Source organism: Microtus ochrogaster, linkage group LG7_11, assembly GCF_000317375.1.
Source record: "Microtus ochrogaster isolate Prairie Vole_2 linkage group LG7_11, MicOch1.0, whole genome shotgun sequence".
In the NCBI taxonomy this organism is placed as follows: Eukaryota; Metazoa; Chordata; class Mammalia; order Rodentia; family Cricetidae; genus Microtus; species Microtus ochrogaster.
This window is the reverse complement of record NC_022032.1, coordinates 8,125,206-8,149,082: the sequence shown is the minus strand read 5'-3', so window position 1 is coordinate 8,149,082 and position 23,877 is coordinate 8,125,206. Positions and strand designations below refer to the sequence as shown.

At 39.7% G+C, this 23,877-nt stretch overlaps 1 protein-coding gene across 7 annotated transcripts in view; it reads left to right on the top strand.

Annotated features, from left to right (window-relative positions):
* Nrg1 (neuregulin 1) overlaps positions 1-23,877 on the top strand; it is a 987,684-nt gene that overhangs the window by 942,413 nt on the left and 21,394 nt on the right. For all 7 annotated transcript variants that reach the window (XM_013352039.2, XM_005362502.2, XM_005362503.2 and 4 more), the window contains one exon: positions 14,383-14,512. In XM_013352039.2, coding sequence (XP_013207493.2) covers positions 14,383-14,512 — 130 coding nt within the window. The remainder of the gene's footprint in view (positions 1-14,382; positions 14,513-23,877) is intronic.

Genomic DNA, 23,877 nt, shown 5'->3' with positions numbered 1-23,877 from the left:
GGGGGAAATAACCCTCAAATACCTAACTAGTTTCTTGGAAGGGGCAGGGACTTTGTCATCAGAGATGTGGGTTTGCGTTTTGGCTCTGCCTTTTTCTGTCTGTAGGAATTTTGCAAACACCGTCATGTCTCTGAAATGCTGTTTTCTTTCTGATAAGTGGGGGAAATAATACAGAGCTTTTGGTTATTGTGAGAACACCGTGAGCTCATGCTGGAATCGCTCAATAAATGTGATTTCCTTTCTTCTGATGTCAGTACTTAGAGAGGATGGGAATCAGATCTTCAGTGTTGTAAGTGGGGTTTTCTTCCATGTTGCTGGTACCCTGCTAGGAAGCTCCTAACCCTGACTGCATAGACGGTGGGTTACTGGATAGCTTACACTGGTTTATAAGGCACTTCAGTGGCACTAACTGTAGTATGACCCAGGGCAACGCTTGACACATTTTCTATAAAGTAATTTAAGTTACCACCTTTTGTTTTTATTATGGAGAGAAAATATGAGACTGTTGGCCAGGATGAAGTTTCCATTTTTTTTTTTCCTTTTTGCCTTCAAAGCTTTTCTCAAGGACATTAAACACTCTTCTTAATTACTTTCTATTGATTTTTTTTTTGACATTTCTGTTCAAAATTGGCTGCTTATTTTTAGGAAACAAAAGGACGCTAAGCTAAAATGGTACATTTGGAAGTACAGAGTTCAATAGTATAGTCATGTTTCTTACGGGCAGTTGTGGCTTAAAAGACATTATATAAAGGTCCTCCTGCGTGTCTCCAGTCTCTTCTCTTACTTCATAAATAACATTTCCATCCTAGCCTTAGCTAATTGTGAATAATTTTATGACTTCACAGTGGTCAACTTTAGGGGAAGACACTATTTATCATACTCATTTGAATAAAAAATTAGTTTTTACTCAGTATCTACCGAATAGAGATTAGAGATAAAATTAGGCACTTTAACTCTGTTTTACACATTCTTTTCCCAATTTTGTGGTCTTTCGCTATTATTTATGCCCTGTTTTAAAGGGTTAGCTTACAGAGAAGTCTGATTAGATGATGCTTCCTTGTGACCTAACTAAAAGAAAGATGACTTCCATCAGGTCTGGGGACAGCCAGGTGGTTATCTGTTCATTTGTTTGGTTTTTGTAGGAATTGTTCATTTAAATTGACACGGAAATCATAACTTAACTTTCGTTTGAGAGGATTACCCATTTGAAGCTTGGTGGTGCAAGTCTCAAATCTCAGCTCGAAGGTCGGGGAAGAAGGAGGCAGACAGATGTCTATGATTTTCAGGCTAGCTGGGGATGCTTCGTGAGACCCTTTCTCAACAACAGGCAATAATACAAAAATTATTACTAATTTTAAAAAGCTGCTGTGAAGTTAAAGAATATTATCTAGCTAACAAAAGGAGCCTGCCTACCTTCAAGGAGCCCTGAAAATAAATTGCCATCTCTATAACTTAGCTGCCTGGATTACAGAATCCTTTGCCCTTTTCTCCTTCAGCTTTTGGTGCATATCATCAGCTTTTGGAGGAGCTACTAGTATTAATTGTACATAGAGGTCAGTCAGCTCTTATGCAAATATTAAATATTGCACAGGCATCGTAACTAAATTTAGCACACCATTTGCTACAGTTCCTGCTGTCCCGAGTCCCCCCACTGCCTATAGCTCAGCATATTTCTATTTGTCTGTATACCCACAAGTATGCACATGGCTGTAGCTATGGATTTGTAGAGAAATAATAGGGGGAGTATTTTTTCTACCCTCAAAATGGCCACTAAATGAAAATTGAATTTTCTTAAAAGCGGTTTTAAAAGGAAGATGAGGATAATTTGATTGGAGGCTGAAGAGAATCCATTACAACATTCCAGCCGGTTGATCACTTTCCTAATTTACACTCAGTTCTTCAGGATCAGTTAAAGAACGCTTAGCAGAAAACATAGCTATTCTATTCTGAAAGAGCCGAGTGCTAGGTAATGGGACCCGAGCTGTTGCTCATAGTCCAGACTAAAATAGAATGGGTTTGACTAACCTTCGCCTCCTGCTTTCTACTCAGAATCTGAAACCGAGAATAATATACTTTATGTCTCATTCTCTGAAAATATGGTTTGCAGACAAAGGAAATGTTGAGTATCATTGGATGGAAGGTGGAAGAATATGATCTCCATAAACATGGAAAAAAGGGCTACACTTCTTGTTTTGCTTGCTTGTTTTTACTACAAGGTCACAGATGTAGTTATGAAATAACTATCCCGAGCCAGAATGCATTAATGGACACGTTATGAGCCTTGGCATCCATCGCCTTGGATGGAATTCATCTTTTGTTGTTGTTTATTTCTACTTGTTTTGTTTTATTTGAGATGAGACCCCACTCTGGAGTACCAGCTGGCCTTGGACACACTCTATAGGATAGTCTGGCCTCCAACTTAAAAACATAGTACCCCTGCCTCCTGCGTACTGCGATTCCATTGCATGCCATCATATACTGCTGGGCTTCCTCTTTTTTCCATTTTTTCTTTCTTTTTTTATGCTGAGAAACAGGCAAAATAGCATCTAAGCTCCTTCGGCCTCCATTTCTTCAGCTGTGAAAAATCAGGGAACATTCTTTATTGGGTGGTTTACTGTGAGGATCTGTTATTTAGAATGCTGCGCAACCTGGCACGGAACCGTTATTAACGAGTCTCAGTTCTTGTCTCGGCGCAGAATGTTCGTGGCGTTACTGCACATCTGCGGTTCATTTGCATGTCTCTTCTACTTCCAGCAGGGAGTCGGGGGACCAGGAAGAGAGCTAGAGCTGCACCTTCACAGCTGGCATTATCCCCTGGGGTGAGCAGGCAGGGTGACTGGAGGAAGCTCTTGTCACAGCCTAAGTTAAACTCCAGTGCAGGGCTCTAAAGTGTTTATGTTATACAAAGAAAAGCATAAAGCAAAATGAGATGGCCTAGAGTGCTCAGTCACCAAGTACCACGTTCCTCTTCACTGCTAACCTCATGTCTCCTGCCCTTGATCTTGCTACAAGATCTGCCTTAATGCTAGTACATGGCAAATCACATGCCCATCAAAAAAAATGGAACTCGTGAGCATATTTAAAGTGCTTTTACTTGCCTCAGAAGATAGTTTGTAGTCACTGCTCTCCTACAATGAGACTGTTAGGGTTGAATCTGCCTATTTTTTCTGTCGTAAGAGAGGGCAACGGAAGAGTTTGGAGTCACCAGAAAGATAGCAGAACATGGATTGCTTCCCTCGAGTTTGGATGTCAGGTGACATCATGTACTACCATAACAAGTGAGCCTTCTGCGCACTGGCTTTTTCCTCCCGAGCGTCTTCCGGAGCCCATGCTGACTCTGATTGCCAAGACCTGGCAGCGTATTTTCTGGACCTCATTTGTAGCAGGGGAAGGCATGAAGACATCTCTCTGGTACTCATGCTTCTGGAGCAGGAGAGTGTCTGTCGCAGGGTGTGGTGACAACCAGTGTCAGTCTACTGCGACCTTCCTTCACTGGGAAAGTAATTGCCATTGTGGATGCCATCCTTAGTGGGAATTGTAACCAGACTGATAGTAGCCTTTGACAGAAGGGTCCTGGCAACCAGGACTGTCAGTCACCATACTCTTTTTAGCAAAACACCCTGGAAGTAGGGAGTGAGCAGACAATGAACAGAACTGAGCACGCCTTTCCCCTTTTGGTAGCAACTGTGCAAGTTAAATCAGTATTTGAGTATTTATTAATAATCATCTCTTTTCCTAAATTATGTTTGGTGAATTACAAAGTCTGCATGTAAATTCTTTCCTTGAGTTAACAAAGGGCTATGCCAACCTTATAAGGCCGTTATTTGTCCCCAGATGTCAGCCATGTTGTTCTCACCTCACTGTGTTATCAAGATAGCTGAACATTGAGTGCGTCCTCTTTGCTACTTGATTCATCAAACATTCCTGGCCTGCCAGGGTAGCCATGGTGAAGTCCTCAGTGTATTAACTCATGGTAGCAACAGATTTCTTCTGTCTGGACCTCTGCTCTCGTGGCTCTGTGATCTAAGCACAGTTGGAACTTTGTTCTGACCTCATGCAATGTCTAGTTGCAGTTTCTTGTTAAATGGAAAATTTTATTGGCTTGGACATATCCCTTATCTTTTGCAATTAGATCATTCATGACTTCTTTCTCAGGGTCATTAGAATGGTTGCCATTGTTGTCTAGAACTAGTCTCACTAGGCAGTGGCCACAGGATTCAATTCCTGCTCCAACATGTAGACTTCTGCAGATCCTCAAGCTTACCTATCTCTAGACTGATTCAGCCATTCAGATCACATTGCTGGTTCCGTGGGTGAAATTTCACCAGACATTTTCAACTCTGTGTGGCCCTGGCCGGTATGCTGCTGTTTAGTGTGGAAGTTTCAACCTGATATTAAGACTCAAAACTATAACTGTCCACAAATGGTAGCAGCCCCCAGTCTGGCAGCCCTCTGCAGGCTGTGTATTCTCTCCACAGACAGGGACAAGCTAAAGGAAGTAGCTACCTCTGGGTATCAAAAGCTCTTCGTGTTACAGCATCGCTCCGTTGTGTATGCCTAACGTTAGACCTGAAGAAGCTGACAATCTGCATCGCCCTACACAGTCTGACTTGGATTTGATGTTCGCTGTCTGCATGTTCATGCAGCCACCATCCCCACCGCACTCATGTGTCTCCGCCATGGCTAGCAGCAGAGTGGTTCTGGTTTTTTTTCCCCCCTCTCTTATTTATAAGAAAATTTGAGAATGTGCTCGACCACAAGCTCTGTAGGAGTTTCTGTGGGCATGACAAATAAACTACCTAGGTTTCTATACCTGAAATTTTTTTTGGAGGAATGGTGAATTCATATCAATCGACTAGAAGTAAACAAGTCCAGAAAACAAAACTTGGAAGTTCTTGGGATGTCTTAGTGTTTTTCTGCATGTAAGAAAATAAAATTGTTTTAGAATGATGAGACACAGTCATGAATAAGGTGGCTTACATCTTTATTCCCCAAAGAATACACCAATGCCTGTCATTTCTTTTACAAAATAAAATAAAATAATCAAGTTTTCAGACAGAGTTGCAAACTAGTTTGAGTGTTTAAGGGAAGCCATATTCAGGCAAGTACACACACACACACACAAACACACACACACACACACACACACACACACTCTCTCTCTCTCATAATAAAGACCTCTGACGGTGGGAAATTGGTTTCCCCAAACCTGAGCTATAAGCCAAAGCTACAGTTACAAGCTATACTTGATAGAATCTGATGACCTGGTCTAATGGAAAGCAGTCTGACAGAGGCAGAAAAGATGGCTGTGAATTCTCTTACCTCCTGTCTAATCATGTGGATATTCTCTAATCTCACTAACTCTCGGGACTGTGTGGCCTCTGGAGAAGAGCAGATGACCTTCTCTGAGTTCCTCAGACTTTGAGAAGCAATCAGTCACTGAATGTATGGAACATCAGTCCTTAACTTACAGGGTAATGGGTCTGCTACCTACGGCAGAAGTCTGTAAGAGACAACCACTTCCCTTTGGTTGAATATCCAACACCAAAGATATGTGACATGAAGAAAATTCTCCAGCTCTTTTTAACAAGCTTCTTTGATTTTCTTTTTCTAGAAGTATTCTTTCTCCTTTCCTTCCTTCCTTCCTTCCTTCCTTCCTTCCTTCCTTCCTTCCTTTTTTCTTTCTTTCTTTCTTTCTTTCTTTCTTTCTTTCTTTCTTTCTTATTTTTTTATTTCTTTCTTTGAGACAGGGTTTTTCTGTGCAGCCTTGGCTGTCCTGGAACTCGCTCTGTAGACCAGGCTGTCCTGGAACTCAGAGATCCACCCACCGCTGCCTGTCAGGTGCTGTGGGCCACCTGCCCCTCCCCCACTGAAATAAAGGATTCTTGTTGGTGATGCCACATAGAAATCAGAATAGCGTCAGGTCTAATTTTTTATTGCCAATCTTATTGTCCTGGTATGCTTTCTTTTCTGATTTGAAATATCACCAGAGTGTGCCAGTAGTCTGTGCTTTTCCTTAGAGGGCTTCACAGGATAAATTGTCACAAGCCCCCTTGTTATGATGGTCACTGGATACTGTGGTGTGCGACAGTCCTCCAACTCCACGTCCTCCCACCCCCACCCCAGGTATGATACTGAACATACCAGGTTTGGCCAGGCCTATGTGAGCTGAACAAGAAATGCAGATTCTACTCAATGAATTATTTATTGTTGTTGCGAAGTCATTTACAACACTTTTAGAAAAATTGGCCAATTTAGACTGAACACCCTCGACTTTTCTAAACTGGTTCGGAAGCTACGGAACGAACTGGGAAAGGAACAGCCCACGGTTTGTGCTGACTGCTTTGGATTCAGGTGGACTTGTAGATCATGCTTGCCTTAGTATGCTGGACAGTTATGATCTCTGCTCAGCATTTCTCTCCTGGCCAGTGTTAGGGCATGAAGCCCTTTAGAAATGAACAGGAAGAACAAAGGTCTTTCTGTCTACCCTTCATAGATATGCTTCTTAGGATGCTTTACGTCCCTAAAAAAAAAAATGGGACGATCTCTGCCCCTTAGAGTTACTATAGCATTGCGATTTAGAAGTAGTTTATTAGCCCAAGTAAATGGAGTGCTACCGGGGAAAGTAAACACATAAATTATAACTAGAGGCCAATACAGGGATGGTTGCATCCCCTGTTTCTAGCATAGCAGGGATGGAGCCGGAAAAATTGAGCCAAGCTTGGCTTCTATCCGCTCTTTAGACTGTGTTTCACCATGGCCTCTTTCAGCAGCACATTAACCTGTAGATCCCAGCAACCGGCTGGGGAGAATAAGATGCCAAATGTACAGGTCCAGTTTTTGAAAAACGGTATATGAATTAGGAAAGGAGTTTGTTTGAAACGTAGGTTCTTCTCTGGGAGCTTAACACTACAGATAGGCATTGTTTCTCCTTGTTTCTCCTCTACTCAACAGAGCTTATTGCCTAGGAAAATAGGTGACTCTTATGTTTTGGAGGGTGCAGGCTCCAAAAATTCAAGGACATATACATGTGTACTAATGCACACACACAGCCCTGCACACACAGTCTCACAGCCATGGCCCATGTTTTAAGGACAAATTTTTTAGACATGATGCATTCAGAGTCTATTTATCATCTTGTCCCTTTTCTTGATGAAAATGTGCCCAGGGAACTGACTATTTGTGTCCACAGCTATCTCACGAGCATAGAACTGCAGCTGTTTGGCTAACTGGCTTGAAACAGTATATATTCAGTGTTTTAGAGAGTCATACTTAGTGCTGTAAGAATAAATATCCTAATGAATATTATCCAGGATGCTTGACTGGAGCTACTATTGTCCCTAGCGACGTGCACTAGAATAAAAACACTTGGAGCATCAAATCTGTCTTTCCAGAACTACATTTGAGTTATTTGCTTGTTCCTCCTTGATGCAAAACATAAAACACTTAAGATTTAAAATACTCATCAGAAGCAATCTTCTGTCATTGGAATATTACTCTCTTAACCATGTATTAATGAATGCTATCAGGAAACTATGATATTGTCTTGGGTTGGGGCGTGGTGCGCATGTATATATATATGTGGGGATTGAAAATGCCTTACAGCTGGATCTCATGGAGGCATTTTATCAACTGAGCCTCTTTCATCTCTGATGACTCCAGCTCATGTTAACATAAAACCAACCAGTACAATGGCTAGGAAAATATAGAGACTGATATAATAAGTGTCTATAAAGCTAGCATCCACTCCACAGTTATCATCCTAATCCCTTGATTGCCTTTTCTTCTCACTACCTGATAGCAGATCTCAGATAGCTTATCATTTAATATATCCATATTTTGAGATGTATTTTTGAAATTAATGAATGCGCTGTTTTTAAACATATCCATGAAACATTTGACAGACACAAAAATTGGTGGTAATGCTAAGTAGTTATTTAGGTAGTGATCGGCCCTTCTCTTATGAACACATTAATAACAGTTTCTGGGAGCTAGTTTCCAAATGTTGCTCACACACTGTGATTGGCTGATGCTTCTTGACTCATACGTGCTTAGTATTGGATTGTTTTTCTTCTTTCATTCTTTGCCTATAGCTTTGGTTTTCCTATTTCTACCCCCTTGAATCTCTTCAGAAACTCAGGTCGTCCATGCTGCAGAGTTCAGTGCTATGGGGTTTTCATGCCCAGTCATGGTATGTTTGAGTATCTTCCTTAGATCCAACGCCTTTCCTGTACATTTTTATCTGCATGCAAATATCTGACCAAATTAAGATAAAATTTGGAGGAGAGGGATGCTTGACAGTTTTACAGAAATTGATTTTATTCATTAAATGCTGGTTCCGTATCGATTGAAATGGCTACAATGCTTTCAGTTTTTGATATGCCACGATCTTTGTTTAAATGTGCTGAATATAGAGATGAACCAACCCCCTGGTTTCTCTCTTTTGACCCTTTGTCTGCTTTTGTTTCCAAACACATTGAGAGGATGAATAAATTAGCCGATGCCACTAAATGTAGAACGTCAATTCCACCTCAGGTTGACTAACTGAATCCTTGATCATTGTTGTGAGTTCACTTGTTTTGTTTAGATTTGTTCTGTTGCTGCTAAGATTTTTGGCTAGCCTAGACAATGGCAGGCTAATATTCCCTACCCTGGCATGGCCTTCTCCCAACCAAAATGATTGTGGTCGAAAATGCAGAGTAAAGAATGTGTCCCTTCATCATTTGGCTGAGATCTAGATCAGTCAGTCCCAGCTGGGCTGCTGCTATTTGCTTTGTAGCCAGTTAGTCTATAGTCTACGACTGTGCTCCTTTAGCATATGCAATCATGGGAGAAGAATCGACTTCTTCTCCCTGGACTTCAAAGTGTGCGAAGCTTATGCTCATAAAATGTCAGTGGCTTCTTGAAAATATTTAGCAGAACCATGTTTCTGAAACTGGCTTCCTAACTAAAAGAAAAAAAAAAAACAAAGCAAAAAACCCCAGAAACTATTGACCTTGCAAAGAAAGTGTGCCTTTCCTATTGTTATTCCTCCCAGCCAGTCACCCAAAGATGCTCTCTGTTTATTTGGAAAAGCTGTGACGTCCTCTGAGACATTTGTGTCACCGTGATATTGTTGTCTGAGTTGGAGAATAGCGTGATTAGACTGCGTTGTGAATAAAATGTGCTGTCAGGGACAAAAGGCAACTTGTATATTTGAAAAATACCCTTGTAGACAGTCTTATTTTCCTAAGGATAACACTGTCTAATACCACCACGTGACTTCTTTAGCAACTGCTGGGAGCTTAGAATGAGCTTTCCCCTCAGCTACAGATGACCTTGGTCTTCCATGCATATATATATATAAATTTTTGTTTTAGGAAGAGAAACACCCAAAGGTTACTTCTCATTCTGTTGGAAAGGAAGAAATATTACTAGGGGCTTCTCTGAAATCAAAAAGGGAGACTAGTATCTAAAAACTGTTTTTCATGCCCTCTTCATCCCTAAAGTAGGTTCACTGAAACAAAACAAACTGTTCCTCATATATTTGTGTGACCTTGGGAAAACTGCTTCGGTGTACATTTGTGAATTCTTAGCTAGGATATTTTGTTAAAGACTGCAGAACCATCTATTCTTTTGAGATGACTTATATTCTCTTTTAAAATACAGAATGCTATAAAATATACTAAGGTCCTTTCTGGTCCCTTCCGTTTTACGTAAGTTTAAATGGTACCCAAACACACATTCAGCAGTTAAGCTAGTTAATCTCCAGTGGATTTTTTTAATGTCAACTTGTTCTTTAGATAAATTGCCACCTTGTAGGGTGTCTGTAAACTTTTAAATTTCCCAAGTTTACTAAGTAAGCCTGGAGTCCATGCAATGAGTTAACCTAGTCTGCTATTGAAACTTGGGGTTTCATTTTGCATGGTGCCATGAAGTTTTCTTTTCTAACCCTGTTGTCCTTCCTCCTCTTTCCTTGTTCTCCTCTCCCCCTCTCCCCCCTGCCCCTCCTCTCCTCTGCTCTCCTTACTGTATCTTTCTCTCTTCTCCTGTGTTGTTTGTTTTGTATTTTTGGGGTCTGGGGTTGGAATCCAGGGCTTTGCGCATTCTAGACAAGGGCTGTACCAGGGAATAATGCTTACTTCTCTGCTCTCTTCTGGCTTCTTTAGCAAAGTTCAGTGAAGGAGCAGCCATATACATTGTCAACAGAAGAGCAAGCGAGTCATAACCTGTCTGTTTTGTTTGTGCATACAGTCTTACATTTGAAATTTTTTTTAGCTATAGCAATTTTAGTTATGACTATTTACTTGTGTATAATAATACTTGTGTATAGTAATATAGTAACCTTGTTAGGAAAGGTTATTTTCAGATATACAAATTGCCATGTTCCCCTGACAGCACATTTTATCCCTAAAACTTATTAGACAACGTCTCAGTGACAAAGATTTCTTGGAGGATGTCACAGCTTTTTCAAATAATGAAGAGTACCTTAGGGTAACTGGCTGAGTTACGAGAGCAAAACTACAGTCTCTTTGCAAAGCCAAGAAATAGTCTCTTCTTAGGGAGCCAGACCAACCCTACCTAGCGCCACTTTGTTTAAGCTGAGACTCCCAGGAGCTGGGTGTTCCTTTCGGGTGCATTATGACCTCTGCAGATCTCCCAGATCCAAAAGAGATTGTCTCTTATCTCCCCAGCCAGTTTTCTCCTTTTGCAAGTACCTATATGCTATTCAGCAAAGGATTGAATTACTATGCAGGTAAAAAAAAAAATTGCACACCCAGAATGACAGTGCTTCTGTGGTTCCAGGGTGGCTCGGACTCTTCCTGTGGGGAGCTAATGCTTCTTCTCACTGTGACCTCACTGGACAGAGAAGCCATGTGGGCAGGGCAGCGGAGCTCTTCCTGCTTGGCTTCTGCTCCGAAGGGCTTCACCCTCAAGAGCCATCTAAGCAGTTTCTAGCAGTAGAACAGGGTGCTTCCAAGAGGAGCACTAATAATTTGAATGGGTTTGGGCTTAAAAACAGAGAAATAACAGCAACAAGAAATAACAGGATATGGAAGATAAAGAAAACGTGCAGATTTCTAAATACATAAGCATTGAAGATACAGGTAAGGTTCAGAACTTTCATTTCATAGTTTGCCTGCTTCATATAGGAAGGTTTAAAAAAGTTTCATCTATTTCATTGAAAAAAGCTCATGGTGACTTCATTTTTCACAAGTAAATCAGTAAAAAGTGTCTGAACATACTGTCCTTCAGGAAGGACAGAGTCTCATAATTCCTCTCCGGTATGATTCCTGCTCATTGTTCAAGGAAGCCGGCCTCATATTTTTACCAGAGGTATGCTTGTACCACGGTCCTAGCCTATTGGTCCTGTCTCTCTGCTTTCCTAACAAGGAGAATGGTTTTTAAAGTCAGGGAGAGAGAGAGAACCATTTGCCCACCATTCCTTTCGTTTAGCTTGAGCTGCTCTGCAGAAAAAAAATGTGTGTGCTTCCAAGAAGAAACCCTTAGTAAGGAGTAGAAAATGGGAATTCAGATGTTGATCCGCGTGTTTACAAAAGGAGGCCGTAGTGTAATGCTCAAAATTATGTTACAGATGAAATGTATTTTGTGTTTCACATCATAGGTACATTACACTACTGTAAAGCTCAGGCCATGACACTCACCTATAATCCCAGCCACTCACAGGGCTGAGGTAGAAGGATGCAGATGTCTGGGTTAACCTGAGCAATGTAATGAGACCTTGTCTTAAAGGAAAGCAGAATAGTTTATATTGTTTAAATGGTCCTACTGAAGTGTATTTAGTTTTTGTAATGGGGAACTTCAGGCAGAAACTAGCCAGAATTGTGTAAATACTGAGTGGAGAAAATAGTAACTTTGAAAAGAGATTCATTTTTTCCTCTTAACTCATTCATCAGTTTTATTATGTAAGCAAATTAATGGGTTCTGAATCCTTGGCTAACAGTTACAATAGAGTAGGCTGTCTGTGTTTACTGAATGCCTGGCAGTTATTCATTGACTTCTATGGCAGACTAGGCCCTCTCCCCCACCACATTCCCTAAGAAAGAACTGATTTCCAATGCGGGCGACAATTATGCTTTGCTTTCCTTTGTCCAGGGTTTATGCACCAGTGATGGATCAGTGACACTTAGAAAAATTTTTGTAGCAGACTTCATCTCAGCTCCCTTTATCTTGCCTTGCTTCTGAGTTTAAATGAACAGTCTTTGGGGTAGAAGTCTGCTAGTCATTGGTACAGTTGAGGCCTGAGTTGAGGCTTCTGCACATTAATAGTGAACGTGTTCATTGCTCAGCAACTTACCTCAATAGTTTCCTTTTAAGGGGCATTGGTCATGGTCAACTAGCTAGAACATTTACCTGTCCATTGTGTAAGCAGTTAGTGAAGTGTGAAGGGACAGATTCAGAAAATAACCAGGAAGTGGCGAGGAAGAATCAAAGGAATCTTATCCTATACACAAGGACTTTCCTAGCCCTTAAATACTGGTTTGGGTTTCCTATTGTAAAGGCAGAAAAATGTGCTGCTTCCTCAGCGAGGTCACTATATTGGCATGACAGATATGTTCTCTGGCAATACGTTACAACCTCACTTGTGCTTCTTCTCCTTGCTTGGTATTTGCTGATTTACCATGGAAAGTGCATTTGGGTTGATGCATTCATAGACATGGTCATCATAAGAACCATTCTATTTTGAGAACAAAGTTATCTATGTTCATTTGTTCTGTAGCTCAAACCGGTCTTCAATTTCTATTGTTGCTATTTCATCTGCCCTACTGCAGTGATTATAGGTATGCTTGGGCTAGCCGTGACAGTTTTGTCCTTAATTGTCATTCATAACACTAAGTAAGAGCTAATACCTGCATTATGACAAACTGCTCACAAAGTGAAGGTAGATGGGTGTAATCACCACCTTTAGTGACATTTTGAAAGGGGCCCTTTATTGAAGTAAGGAAAGAGTGGACTTAGGCCAGAAGTGATGTAGCTCAATGCTAGAACACCCACCTATCATGTGGATGTCCCTGGGTTAACTCTCCACGCCACCCAAATGAATCAGTTGACCTATTTCCTAATTATCCACAGCAGCGATAGACGAGGAGCAGCACAAAGCATCGGGACCCCAGGTTCTCAATGCTAAACTTTTCTTTCAGTGTTACAAGTGGAAGCTAAGGTCTTACAAAATCCTAGCAAATGTTCTGCCATTGAACTATGCTTGCAGCCCCTTTATCAAGTTTGTTATTGTTGCTGTTTTTAGATTCTGATTGCTAAATAAGAAAATTACAGTTTTCCCTACTCACCCACTAACTCTTCCTCTAGAATGCATATAATCTCTGTGGAAATTTTCTATGGTTGACATCACCCCTGTTTTATGAATGGGAAATTTAGGAGAGTCAGGAATAAAGGTCTCTAGAAGGGATCTGAATGAGATCACTCTTCCAAGTTTGAGTGGCTTTGATTCTCCATTCTTTTTCCTAAGATCTGTGGTCCCTAGTGTGCCATAGGTAAGAGAACAGGAAACAAGAAAGGGTTGGGAAGTCGGAAACTAAATCTTCAAGATGTTGACTATTCCGGTCAGAAAGAATGAAAAACAAAACAGTAGATGGAATTTGGTTAAAAATCATATCAAAATGTGATTTAGAAACAGATGAAAAAATCAAAGCAGAATAAAATGGGGAAACCATACAGAGTGGGTCAAGTAAATGCCCAGAGGAACACTGACCCATGCAAGAACAAACTAGGTGTGATACAGACAAGGGATTTAAAAGTCTATGGGAATAAGTCAGTGGATAAGATAAAAAATTTCATCTCAAAATTGATTTTTTTCCCCTGCAAAAGTAGACAGAATCTTGAGTGACTCGAAGCTCTTTGTCCTGATTGATATCAGTGGTGAACACTGATTGACACTTAGCCCTGCCATAGTGTTCACAGCCATGGAAAGGAGGCGAGGCCTTGATGCTAAATGCCCTTGTGCTGGACCACTAGGTACTTGTTTTCATTTAGGGTATGTACTCAGTGGTCCAGCTGTCGTGTCAGGTTAGAAAGGTCAATGTCAAGTTACCACGTGAAGATCTGATAAACCAAAGGATGGCTTGTTTCTAGTTCCTAACAGATGAGTCTTCTAGCAGGTTGTACATTTCTAGAGATATCCAACTGCCTCTGTTTCTTGTTGTCAGCTGTCTAAAATGTGCAGAGTAAACACACACATAAAATATAATTGCCAAAATGAGTGATTTTATCAGTCATTTCTATTAAAAAATTCCTGTCAGTGATGGGTTCTGATACCATCATATTTGAGCCTTTCTGGAGATGGAATTTTATTGAATCACAATGGCAGCTCTCTTTACAGAACAAGGTGTCAAACTTCCTCCTCCTTTTCTGTTTCCTATCCAGCCACGTCTACGTCTACAACTGGGACCAGCCATCTCGTAAAGTGCGCTGAGAAGGAGAAGACTTTCTGTGTCAATGGTGGCGAGTGCTTCATGGTGAAAGACCTGACAAACCCTTCGAGATACTTGTGCAAGTAAGAAATGAATTCCTCTCTGTGGCTCCTATCTGTAGCTGATGATTCTGGGTCGTGATTTGCTCCATTGCTTTTTTTCCCCATTTTGTTGCATCCTGTTTGAATAACGTGGATTTATTTGTGGAGGGTTTTGAAATATTCACACCATCTGTCATTGTCTCTGTCATGTCCAGAACTGGTTTATCTCTTTTCAGTGTATGTGGGTGTTTTTTATTTTAGGTTGTTGTTGGGTTGGTTATTTCGTGTTTGGTTTTTTGTTTTTTTTTTTTTTGCTTTCATATGTATAATGTTAATGTTGCTTTCCTCGTGGTTTTCTTTAATAACTGCCGAAAGAAATGTGCACATATTGTAGAAGGCTTTGACGCTGGATCCCTATGTCTTTCCCCTTGTAGAAACTGAACTGTGAGGTAATATTTGTCTCTTATCCCAGTGCTCACCTGCAAAGTGGACAGGTCAAATAGAGGAAGCAGGAGGGCAGAAGGTTAAGATGATGTCATTGCCCCACAATTATTTCTCCAAACTCTCTAAGTTGATATTTCTAGTTATTATTTTTTTTTAAAAAAAAGGTACATGTGTTCAGAAGGTTCAGAAGTACATGTGGTGTGTTGCAGCACCATTGTTAGAAGAAAGCAGTGTCTGGTCCGTGCTACTGTTACAGACATGTGTAGAATGTCCCTAGGTGTGTGCCTAGATGCACAGTTGAGAAAGTATAAAATTAAGCTGGGCAGTGGTGACACACCATTAGTTCTGAAGACAGAGGCAAGTGGATCTGATTTCAGGGCCAGCCTGGCCTGCAGAGCAAGTACCAGGACAGCCCGGTCTAGTCAGAGAAACCCTGTCCTGAAAAAGAAAAAGAAAAAACAACAACAACAAACAACAAAAAGAAGTATCAAATTTATATTCTCTCACTAGCAACATAAAACAGTGTGGAGTTTTTTTGGTACAACAAATATTTAAACTTTATATTAAAAAGTCAACAGGTGATTAAAATGCATGTCGGTTTTGGTCTATCGGTATTTGTGCTATATTGGTTATATAGACTCATAATATCATGGATAAAAGGAGTTTCATGTCTTCCTCTGGGCCTCTAGCAAAGTCGATAGACTGCCTTCCTCACGTGCTCCAAGCTGCATGTAAATTGGATGTGCAGGCGGCGGGAGCTGCCTTTTCCAGCACCGGGAGAAAACAGGGAAGATCAGAAGTTCAGGGCGTTCTACTTCCTAAGCTTTGTAGTGAGCTCCACGCTCTCTCTAAAAGGTGGGGAAATGTGAAACCCTCTTTTGAAAAACAGAAGAGACGAGGCTTCTTGAGTGGCAGCGGTGCCAAGAGTGCGCACCTCCTTGAGATGTGGAAGGAGTTGGTTTTATCAATGGAGACCATTCACAAAAACAAATCGTATCTTAGAGTGGAGTGTAGACTTCTAAGCTCAGTTCCTCAGATGGGAAGGTTTTTATGTAAGAATCTCATTACGTTTTGAAAGCAAGATAAGAATGGCCCACTATAAAGAAAACCGATTTATTTCACACACATATGACACCATACCAATTCATTTCATACTCATATAATAATTTTAAATTATTCTTAAAGTTAAGATTAGTTTTAATCATAAAAATGATTCTATCATGTTTGCTTATAGCCAGTTTTCAGTTTTAGCCTTCAGTTCTGCTGAATTGCTATAAAACAATATAACCCTCCCCCCATTTGTCATGGTGAATGGGATGAGCATATTTTATAGCCTCCTAAAGACCTTCTTTTATCACATGGAAAATACCAGATGCAAAGAATTACAGTCTGTAAGATGTGAAGTTCATTTATCATACTGGGAAACCTTGTGATTTTCCTCTGATCTTAGGCACAAAATATCATTGTGTTTTCAAGATCTCCTTGAAAAAAAACATTTAAATTATATACCCTCAAGTTTCCCCCCCTTTTAAACAAGTGTCTCCCCATATTATCTTTGTTTTTGCATTTTTACCCTCTGTAGAAAGGCATGCAGAGACCACTATGTTTTAATTACAACAATGAAATACGATCATCCCTTATCATAGCCTTTGAAGAGGTTTACAGGCTGTGTGGGTACAGACGCGAGTTTCTGAATACCTCTAAGGAGCCAGTACAGTTCTTTTCCACGTATTAATTTTACCTATTCTGTAGCCCTCCCACATCCTCCACAAAACGCACAACCACACAAATGCTGTTCATCTGCTCCAGTTTGGTACTACGCCAGCAGCTGTGAGTTTTCTTCACCCGCACAGTTTCTCATTAAGTTTTAAGTAGTAGTATCCAGGAGGAAAAAAACAAAACAAAACAAAACAAAAAGACTTCCTTTTTTCGGTAAATCTTACACTGAAAAGTTTTTCATATCTCTAGTAGTTATTGAATTAGCAAAGTGAGAATGAATGCTTTACACCTCTCATAACAATTGTCTGGTGAACCAGGCGTGTATTCCATCTGGTTCTTAGAAAATTACCTTTCCTTTTATTTTTTTGTTTTCATTTCCTTGCTCCCATTGATAGAATGTTTTTGCTTTTTAAGATTTTTATTATTACCTTCCCTTTTAAAAAGAAAACCTCTGATTTTAGGTCTCAGCTGTTTTTAGAGTGTAACTGGATTGATGTATCAAAATAATTCAGTGCCTTCAATTAAGAATTGGAGTGCGTTTTGCATACAAAACAGACCAATCCTTGCTAAATGAAAAACTTTCTCTGATAAAGAAAACCGTGTCTATTATAAACATCCCTAACAATAAAATTAATAACAACTCAGAATTTAAACAAAGTCACATAATATGCCCTGTCCTATGATAATATATTGTTCACTAAAGCACTTGAATAAAAACAGAGAGCATAACAATGTTTCATCGGCTCATCGACGTCCTGTCTATGAAGCCAGTTCATAGTTTCCATATGGCCCATCTGCCTAGAACAAAAACATTGCTGAAGCATGAGCCATGTTATTCAAAGTCAACCTTATCCTTGACCAAAGACATGACTCAGAAACAGCACAAGCGTGGAGGTCTCCAAGGAGTCTCTCTGGTCACCTAATCCACCGTTGTCTTCTTGGGAGTTGAACTGGATTTTACAGCAAATCTCCTTTGCCCTGCTGCTTAGAACAAGGTGTTCCAAATGAATGAGCCATAATGCAGTTAAGTAGTTCTCCAAGGAGGTTTTTGATGCTTACTTGAACTTGCCCATGGGGACTAAGTGGGGATTTGAGCATTGGTTCTCATCTTTTATATTACTCTTCTCTCCACAGTAACTTAAAATTTATCCAAGAGAAAGAATTAGTGACTCTCCAGATTACACAAAGAGGAAGAAACCATTCCAGTTTCTATCCTCTGATGCTCTGTCATCATACGGTTTAAAGCAACAAGATCCTTTGAACATGAAATTGTCCAGATTCTTTCTTCCCTACCCTCATGTCTGCTGTTCCGTGCAGTTGAGCAGAGAACTGACTTGGAAGATGTGAATGGGATGTTTTTCAGTCTAAAAGTTATTTTTGCAACAGACAACGCTTATAAATGTGATCTATTGCCCAGTGGACAGATATAGGCTTACAGTGAGGAATCTGGATTTTAACCACCAGTTTTAGTAAGCAGTCCTGTGTCCTTCCAATTTCAGCCCCCTGGACAATACCTTCATTTATAACATAGAATTACTATATTCTGCAAAATTTTTTCCCTTGGAATCAGAAAAATTAAATGAGTTCATTTTTGCTAAAGTAGTTTTTAACTCCAGTAAGACCTTTTTTTCTCCTCTAATAATAAAAAGTAAATGGTACTATTTTCTCTGTAGACAATGACAAAAAAATGGTGGAATTATTTAATCCCTAATTTTTCTTTTTATGTAAAAGTTTTTATGTGGCTTTTATGAGGCCACCAGCTAGCTTTGTAACTTTTCACAGGAAGGATAATTTATATATCTGATCACCATATTGATATCTTTGATTACAAGTTTCCTCATTAAAAAAAATCAAAATTAAAACTCAGAAATCAATCTACACTTAAAAGACAGTTTCCTTCAAACACTACTTCTTATGACTTCTCTATACTCAATGTTTATACACTGTGTAGATCATGCTATATGATGCTGTTAAAAGGTACATCATTATAAATAAGACTATATACATACATATATATATATATGTATGTATATATATAGTCCCCATACTATGCTACTTAAATAAAGTAACTAGGCCCTGTGAGTGAATGTGTTCCAAAGAGCACAGTGTTGTCTTTGAAGGTAGCTAGAATTTAAAGGAAAAGAAAGGGCTAGAGGCAGAAGAGCCTTTACAAACCAAGCTCTCATTGCAGAGTGAGTCATTCTAGTATACCAGGCTATCCTTGAAGATACACTAGACTTTCTTTTATTTTTGTATCCACATACAACAAATCGGTTCATTGTGGCATTTTTCAAACAACTTCTTTTTGTCGTTTCTTTTTCCTCCTCCCCGGTATTCTGTTCTCTGGCTCCAGCAGCATCCTTTCTTCCTTCATAGAAGCTCTTGTTCCCATGTTCCCCCATCTAATTCTTCTTTAGAGACTATCCCATCCTTATGCTTCCTTATACGCATACACACAAACACTGAAAGTTAAGATCCGAATGTGAGCGCCAACATGGTGACATCCCTACCCAGAACAGCACCTCCACTCCAGGAAGTGAAGCAAACATAAAAGCCTGTTAGGTGGTGCAGCTAGTTTGTGGTCTAAAGGCTGGGCAGGGAACTTTGGGCATTGTGATAGCTAGTTAAGGAGCTGGAGTAACTTTGTGAACCAGGAGAATAGCGCCATGAGCACAAGGATATGTTTAGCTACATACATTTGAGAAATCTAGAGACTAAGTAAGATTCAAAGGAAAAGTCACAGATACTGCCTAAGGCTAAAGTTTTACAAAATACTGTCGGAGTCCTAACAGTAGTGATGATGTTTACACTTCACTACTTTATATCAGTAAATAGGTTAACATAAATAAGGATGATTAGAATTCATTTGGGTCATACAAGCACTGAAAATGAGACTCTGGTTCTAACCACAGATGAGCTTTTCCTCAGGGAACTTCTGTGTTCTTGAATGACATCTCATTTATCAGAAGCAAAGAGCATTTATGCAAGAAATTGATGGGAATCTTAGGAATCTAGACACTGAGCTCTTTAGACAATGATGCCTTCAGTTTCTTTTATGCATAGAATTCTACCACTCTTAATATTTGTGATTATGTTTAGGCTTGGACCTTTTAGAGCAGGTGAAGGAAGTCTTGCAGGCACCAATTTAGGAGCAGTCTTGTCTGGAATTGGAACATTGGCTAACCTCTCCACGTACCTTAGTTCCTCTGTCTTTCTTGCACCAGCTAGCAGCCGTGTGTATTTCTGAGTTCCCACGAGGCAGGCCTGGGTTCATGCTGAGCATCCAGGACTGAACAGGACCACACTGACCTCTTCCTTTAGAAGACCTAAGCCATTGAAAATAATACCCATGTTTCAAGCAATTGATTTAATAATCAATTATTGATGTACTGAGTGCTGTGAAGACATTTAGGGAGCTCAGGGTATGTTTAGTGAGGACCTTAAGGAATGAAAGACAAAGGCTTTGTAGAAGGGACAGAAAATATAAAGTCATCACCTTAAGTCACAATCTATATTAAATAAAAATGCACTGTTTTAAGAATATTTACATTGAATAAATTAAAAGAAATCATTTAGACGCCTCATTATAAAAGGGGTCTGTTAGCATAGAGAGAATGAGAAAATGTCTCAAGACCTCTAATCTGAAGTAAGAGTGTCATCTCCCTGCCCAAAAAAAGACAGACCACAGATGAGCAACCAGTATATCATATGTCACTCTAGCGTAGTAAGGTACAGGGTACATTGATCCTATCTATATCTGTGGAAGTTGTTTGTCTTGACTTAAGGATGCATTGTGTTGGATAAACACTGGTAAGGGTTTTAATCTCTGGGTGAGCATTTCACTAGAAGCTGTACAAACAGAGTCTTAGGTAAGGTCCAAAGCTCAGTCAAGGAGAGATGTGTTCCTAAGCACTGCCATGCCCACTGTTAGTAGGGAAACACAATATTTGAAAGCCAAGGCAATATAGGAGTTTTGTGTGTATGTTTTTCCTTGGTATTTACTTATGAGCCCTATGAAGCCACTGTATGTACTCTTGTTATCGCAAGGATTGGAAGCTAGTCCCAGAATCATAATAAAAGAAAGGGAAGACCCATACCAGCTGAGCAGTAATGGGAGGTATATGCTAGATCTGAAAGAAACATTATTGGAACATTTTCTGTTTAGTGTTTTCTTTAATGATGCTACGGAGGGCTTTCTCTGGAGGAAATAAATGACTTTTGCAGATGACACTGCAAAGACCACTGAAACACAAATTAGAAAAACATATATAAGCCTCAAGTAATTTCACTTAAAGGCTGATAACAGAATAAGATTCATCTCAGAAACATGCAGACTAATAGTAACAATACGTTTGGGAAAAAAAATAATCTACAATGCAGATACTTAGCCGGTGAGTAGGCGAGCGCTGGCCAGAATACCACGCCAGCTACGGGGTGAGAAAAGTCTGTGTTTGCAATGTGATCCTGGAGACAGTCAGCCGAGCAGTCTGAGAGCTGAATCCAAGGGCAACGCAGGTTTCCAGAGTGACAGCGGGAGGCTGTGACATGGCGCACAGACTGGCCAGTATTCCCCAGAATGAGTATGTTGGTATCTGTAAATATCAACCCCAAGTACATAAATTCAGGTGTTTTAAGGCGGCAAGGAAATGGCACAGTTAGTACTGAAGAAGACCAGAAAGATGTGATATTCTTTCGAGCAGGGGATTTTAAAAACTGGCCAAATGTTTTGACCACGGAGCGATGACTAAAGAGAACACACTAGCCGTCAGCTTCTTCCTTCTAGTGTTCTCGAGGGACAGGGATGAAACCAGGAAACAAAGGAAGGAAGATGTCTAAAGACGGTTTATAAGTTGACTGTAATTAATAAGTTGTCTATAAAATTGGCCAACCCTATAGAACCAGATCTTTCTTGGGGATTTGTAAATATCTTTGAATATGTCTAGAGTATCCACACACTGATTCTCAAAACACATGCACCCATGATTGAATCACTAGGAAATGCATCAGGTCATCCATTAAGTGTTGTCATTATTAAAATGTTTTTTTAAGTGAGGATCCAGCTATGTTTGTTAGTTTTAATAAATGATAAGTTATTATTGCCAATATTATTTTGGCAATATTAAATTGCCTGGCTTGAAAAATTATAGAAAAGCATTAGAGATTGCTTATTGGCTGAAAGAAAAGTCATGTACCTTAGAGGCAAAGTAAAGCTTTGGACCTCACATGTAAGGGCAAGCCTAGACTCTGGCTACAGCAATTTTGAACATTCCTTAATTTCGAATTTATCTTAACATAGACTTAAAAATGAAATTATTTCATCAGGCACTATGCAAAATTAAGAATACATAGTATTATATGCCATTTTTATACTAATGTAGTTTTGAAAAATTCTAGTATTTTTGTTACTGCTGTCAGATAAAAACCTTGGTTAGAACACAGTTCTGGTTTTATTGAGTCTTAGGTAAACTGGTGTTTAAATAACAAAATTTAATTAGGTAATAGATATTCTCTTCAATAATCATAGCCCTTTCTCTTCAATGGGGCAAGCACAGTGTTAAAGGTTTTTACATGGGGAAGAAAAATCCCCAGGTACTAGTAATCCCTATTAAAACTTTTTTGGAAGTCCACAGAGGAAATTCTTTTGTAAACTCTAAAGACAGAAAGTACATGTCAAGATTGACTTGTTTTGACACATCCGTTTCCTTGTGGAGGTTTTTGATCTACCGTTCTCTGTGGAAAGCCGTAGTTAAAATGAGACAGCATGCAGGCTCTGGGTCAGGCTGTCGAGATACAGGGTGATTTGCGATGAGCACCGTTCCCATCCATCACAGCACAGTAAGCCCAGTTAAAGGGGTCTGGACCAGGCATGGGACAAGGCACAGTGAACGATGCAGGGAAGGAGTTCTTCATAGGCGGAAGAGGTGGAGTCAGCCAGTGTTAGATTGGAAGACCGAATGCACATAGAGAAAAACGCCACCAAGAATAGCTGTATCTAGAACAAAGGTCATTCACTATGTGATGTGTTACTGAACCTAATACTCTTTATGACCACATAGCAGAGATAAAGCAGCATCTGACAGTACTAATCTCTCAGGATGCACACAGAGTTCACAGTAATTAGAAAGGGGGTAGGGAGGATTATTTTTACCCCATTTGTATACTAGCCACATGCTCTTTAGTCACGGGCCTGGCACTTAAGATGCCTAAATTGTAATTTCCCAATAAATGCCCTTCTCTTAAGAAACTCTTGATTCCTTAGCTATTTCTTCATGACATAATCTTTAAATATGAGCAGTAATATCAGTTCTTATGTTAGATGGATCTTTCTTCTCCAACCCCCATCTGTCTGTCTGTATGTCTGTCTCTGCCTCTGTCTCTCACATACACACATAATCTCATACACACATACACAGAATTCTTATTTGCCATATAGTATAGAAAATAAATGCTGTGCTCAATATAAGAATTTTAAATTTTATCAAGAAAGCAAACAGGTAGAATGAAATGGTTACTCTAGGATGTATCTATAATTCTAGAACTAATTATAGAAATGTCTTATAGGATTTTTTCAGAAATAATTTGGTCAAATAAGCTACATGGAGTGTTTTATAAAAAATCCACTGAGGCATTTGTATTGAAAATATGAATTTCTTTATAGAAACAGCCCCTACTTTATAGGTCAGTTCTTATATTTTGTTCTAGGTAGATCTTTCTCCCTTGAGCAAAGGATTATCAGCAAAAATAATCATTTTATTCAAGTATTCTAGAGACTTCACTGGAACCATCTTGATATATTTATTATATATATTTATTGATATTCTTTTTTAAAAATTTATTTTTATAATTATGTATACGTGTAGTGGGGAATCTGTGCTTATGAGTGCAGGTGCCCATCAAGGCCAGAAGATGACATCAGAGTCTCTGGAGCTAGACCTACAGGTAGTTGTTAAGCTGCTTGATGTGGTTGCTGGGAACTGAACTTGGGTCTTTTGCTTGACCAGCATGTACTCTTAACTGCTGACCTATCTCTCTGGCCCTGCTGACGTTATCCTGAATGAGCACAGTTATACTGGGCAGGTAGTCGTGCGGCAGGAACTCTGGTTCTGCTGGTATTTTTCACCTTCATGCAATAAGAGAATTTCCTGTACCAAACTACATGATAGCATTTCTTTTTTCTATTGAGTTTAGCCTGTACGTTAAAGAAATCACTCTTATGTTAGCAGAAGTAGTCGATTTATTAACAG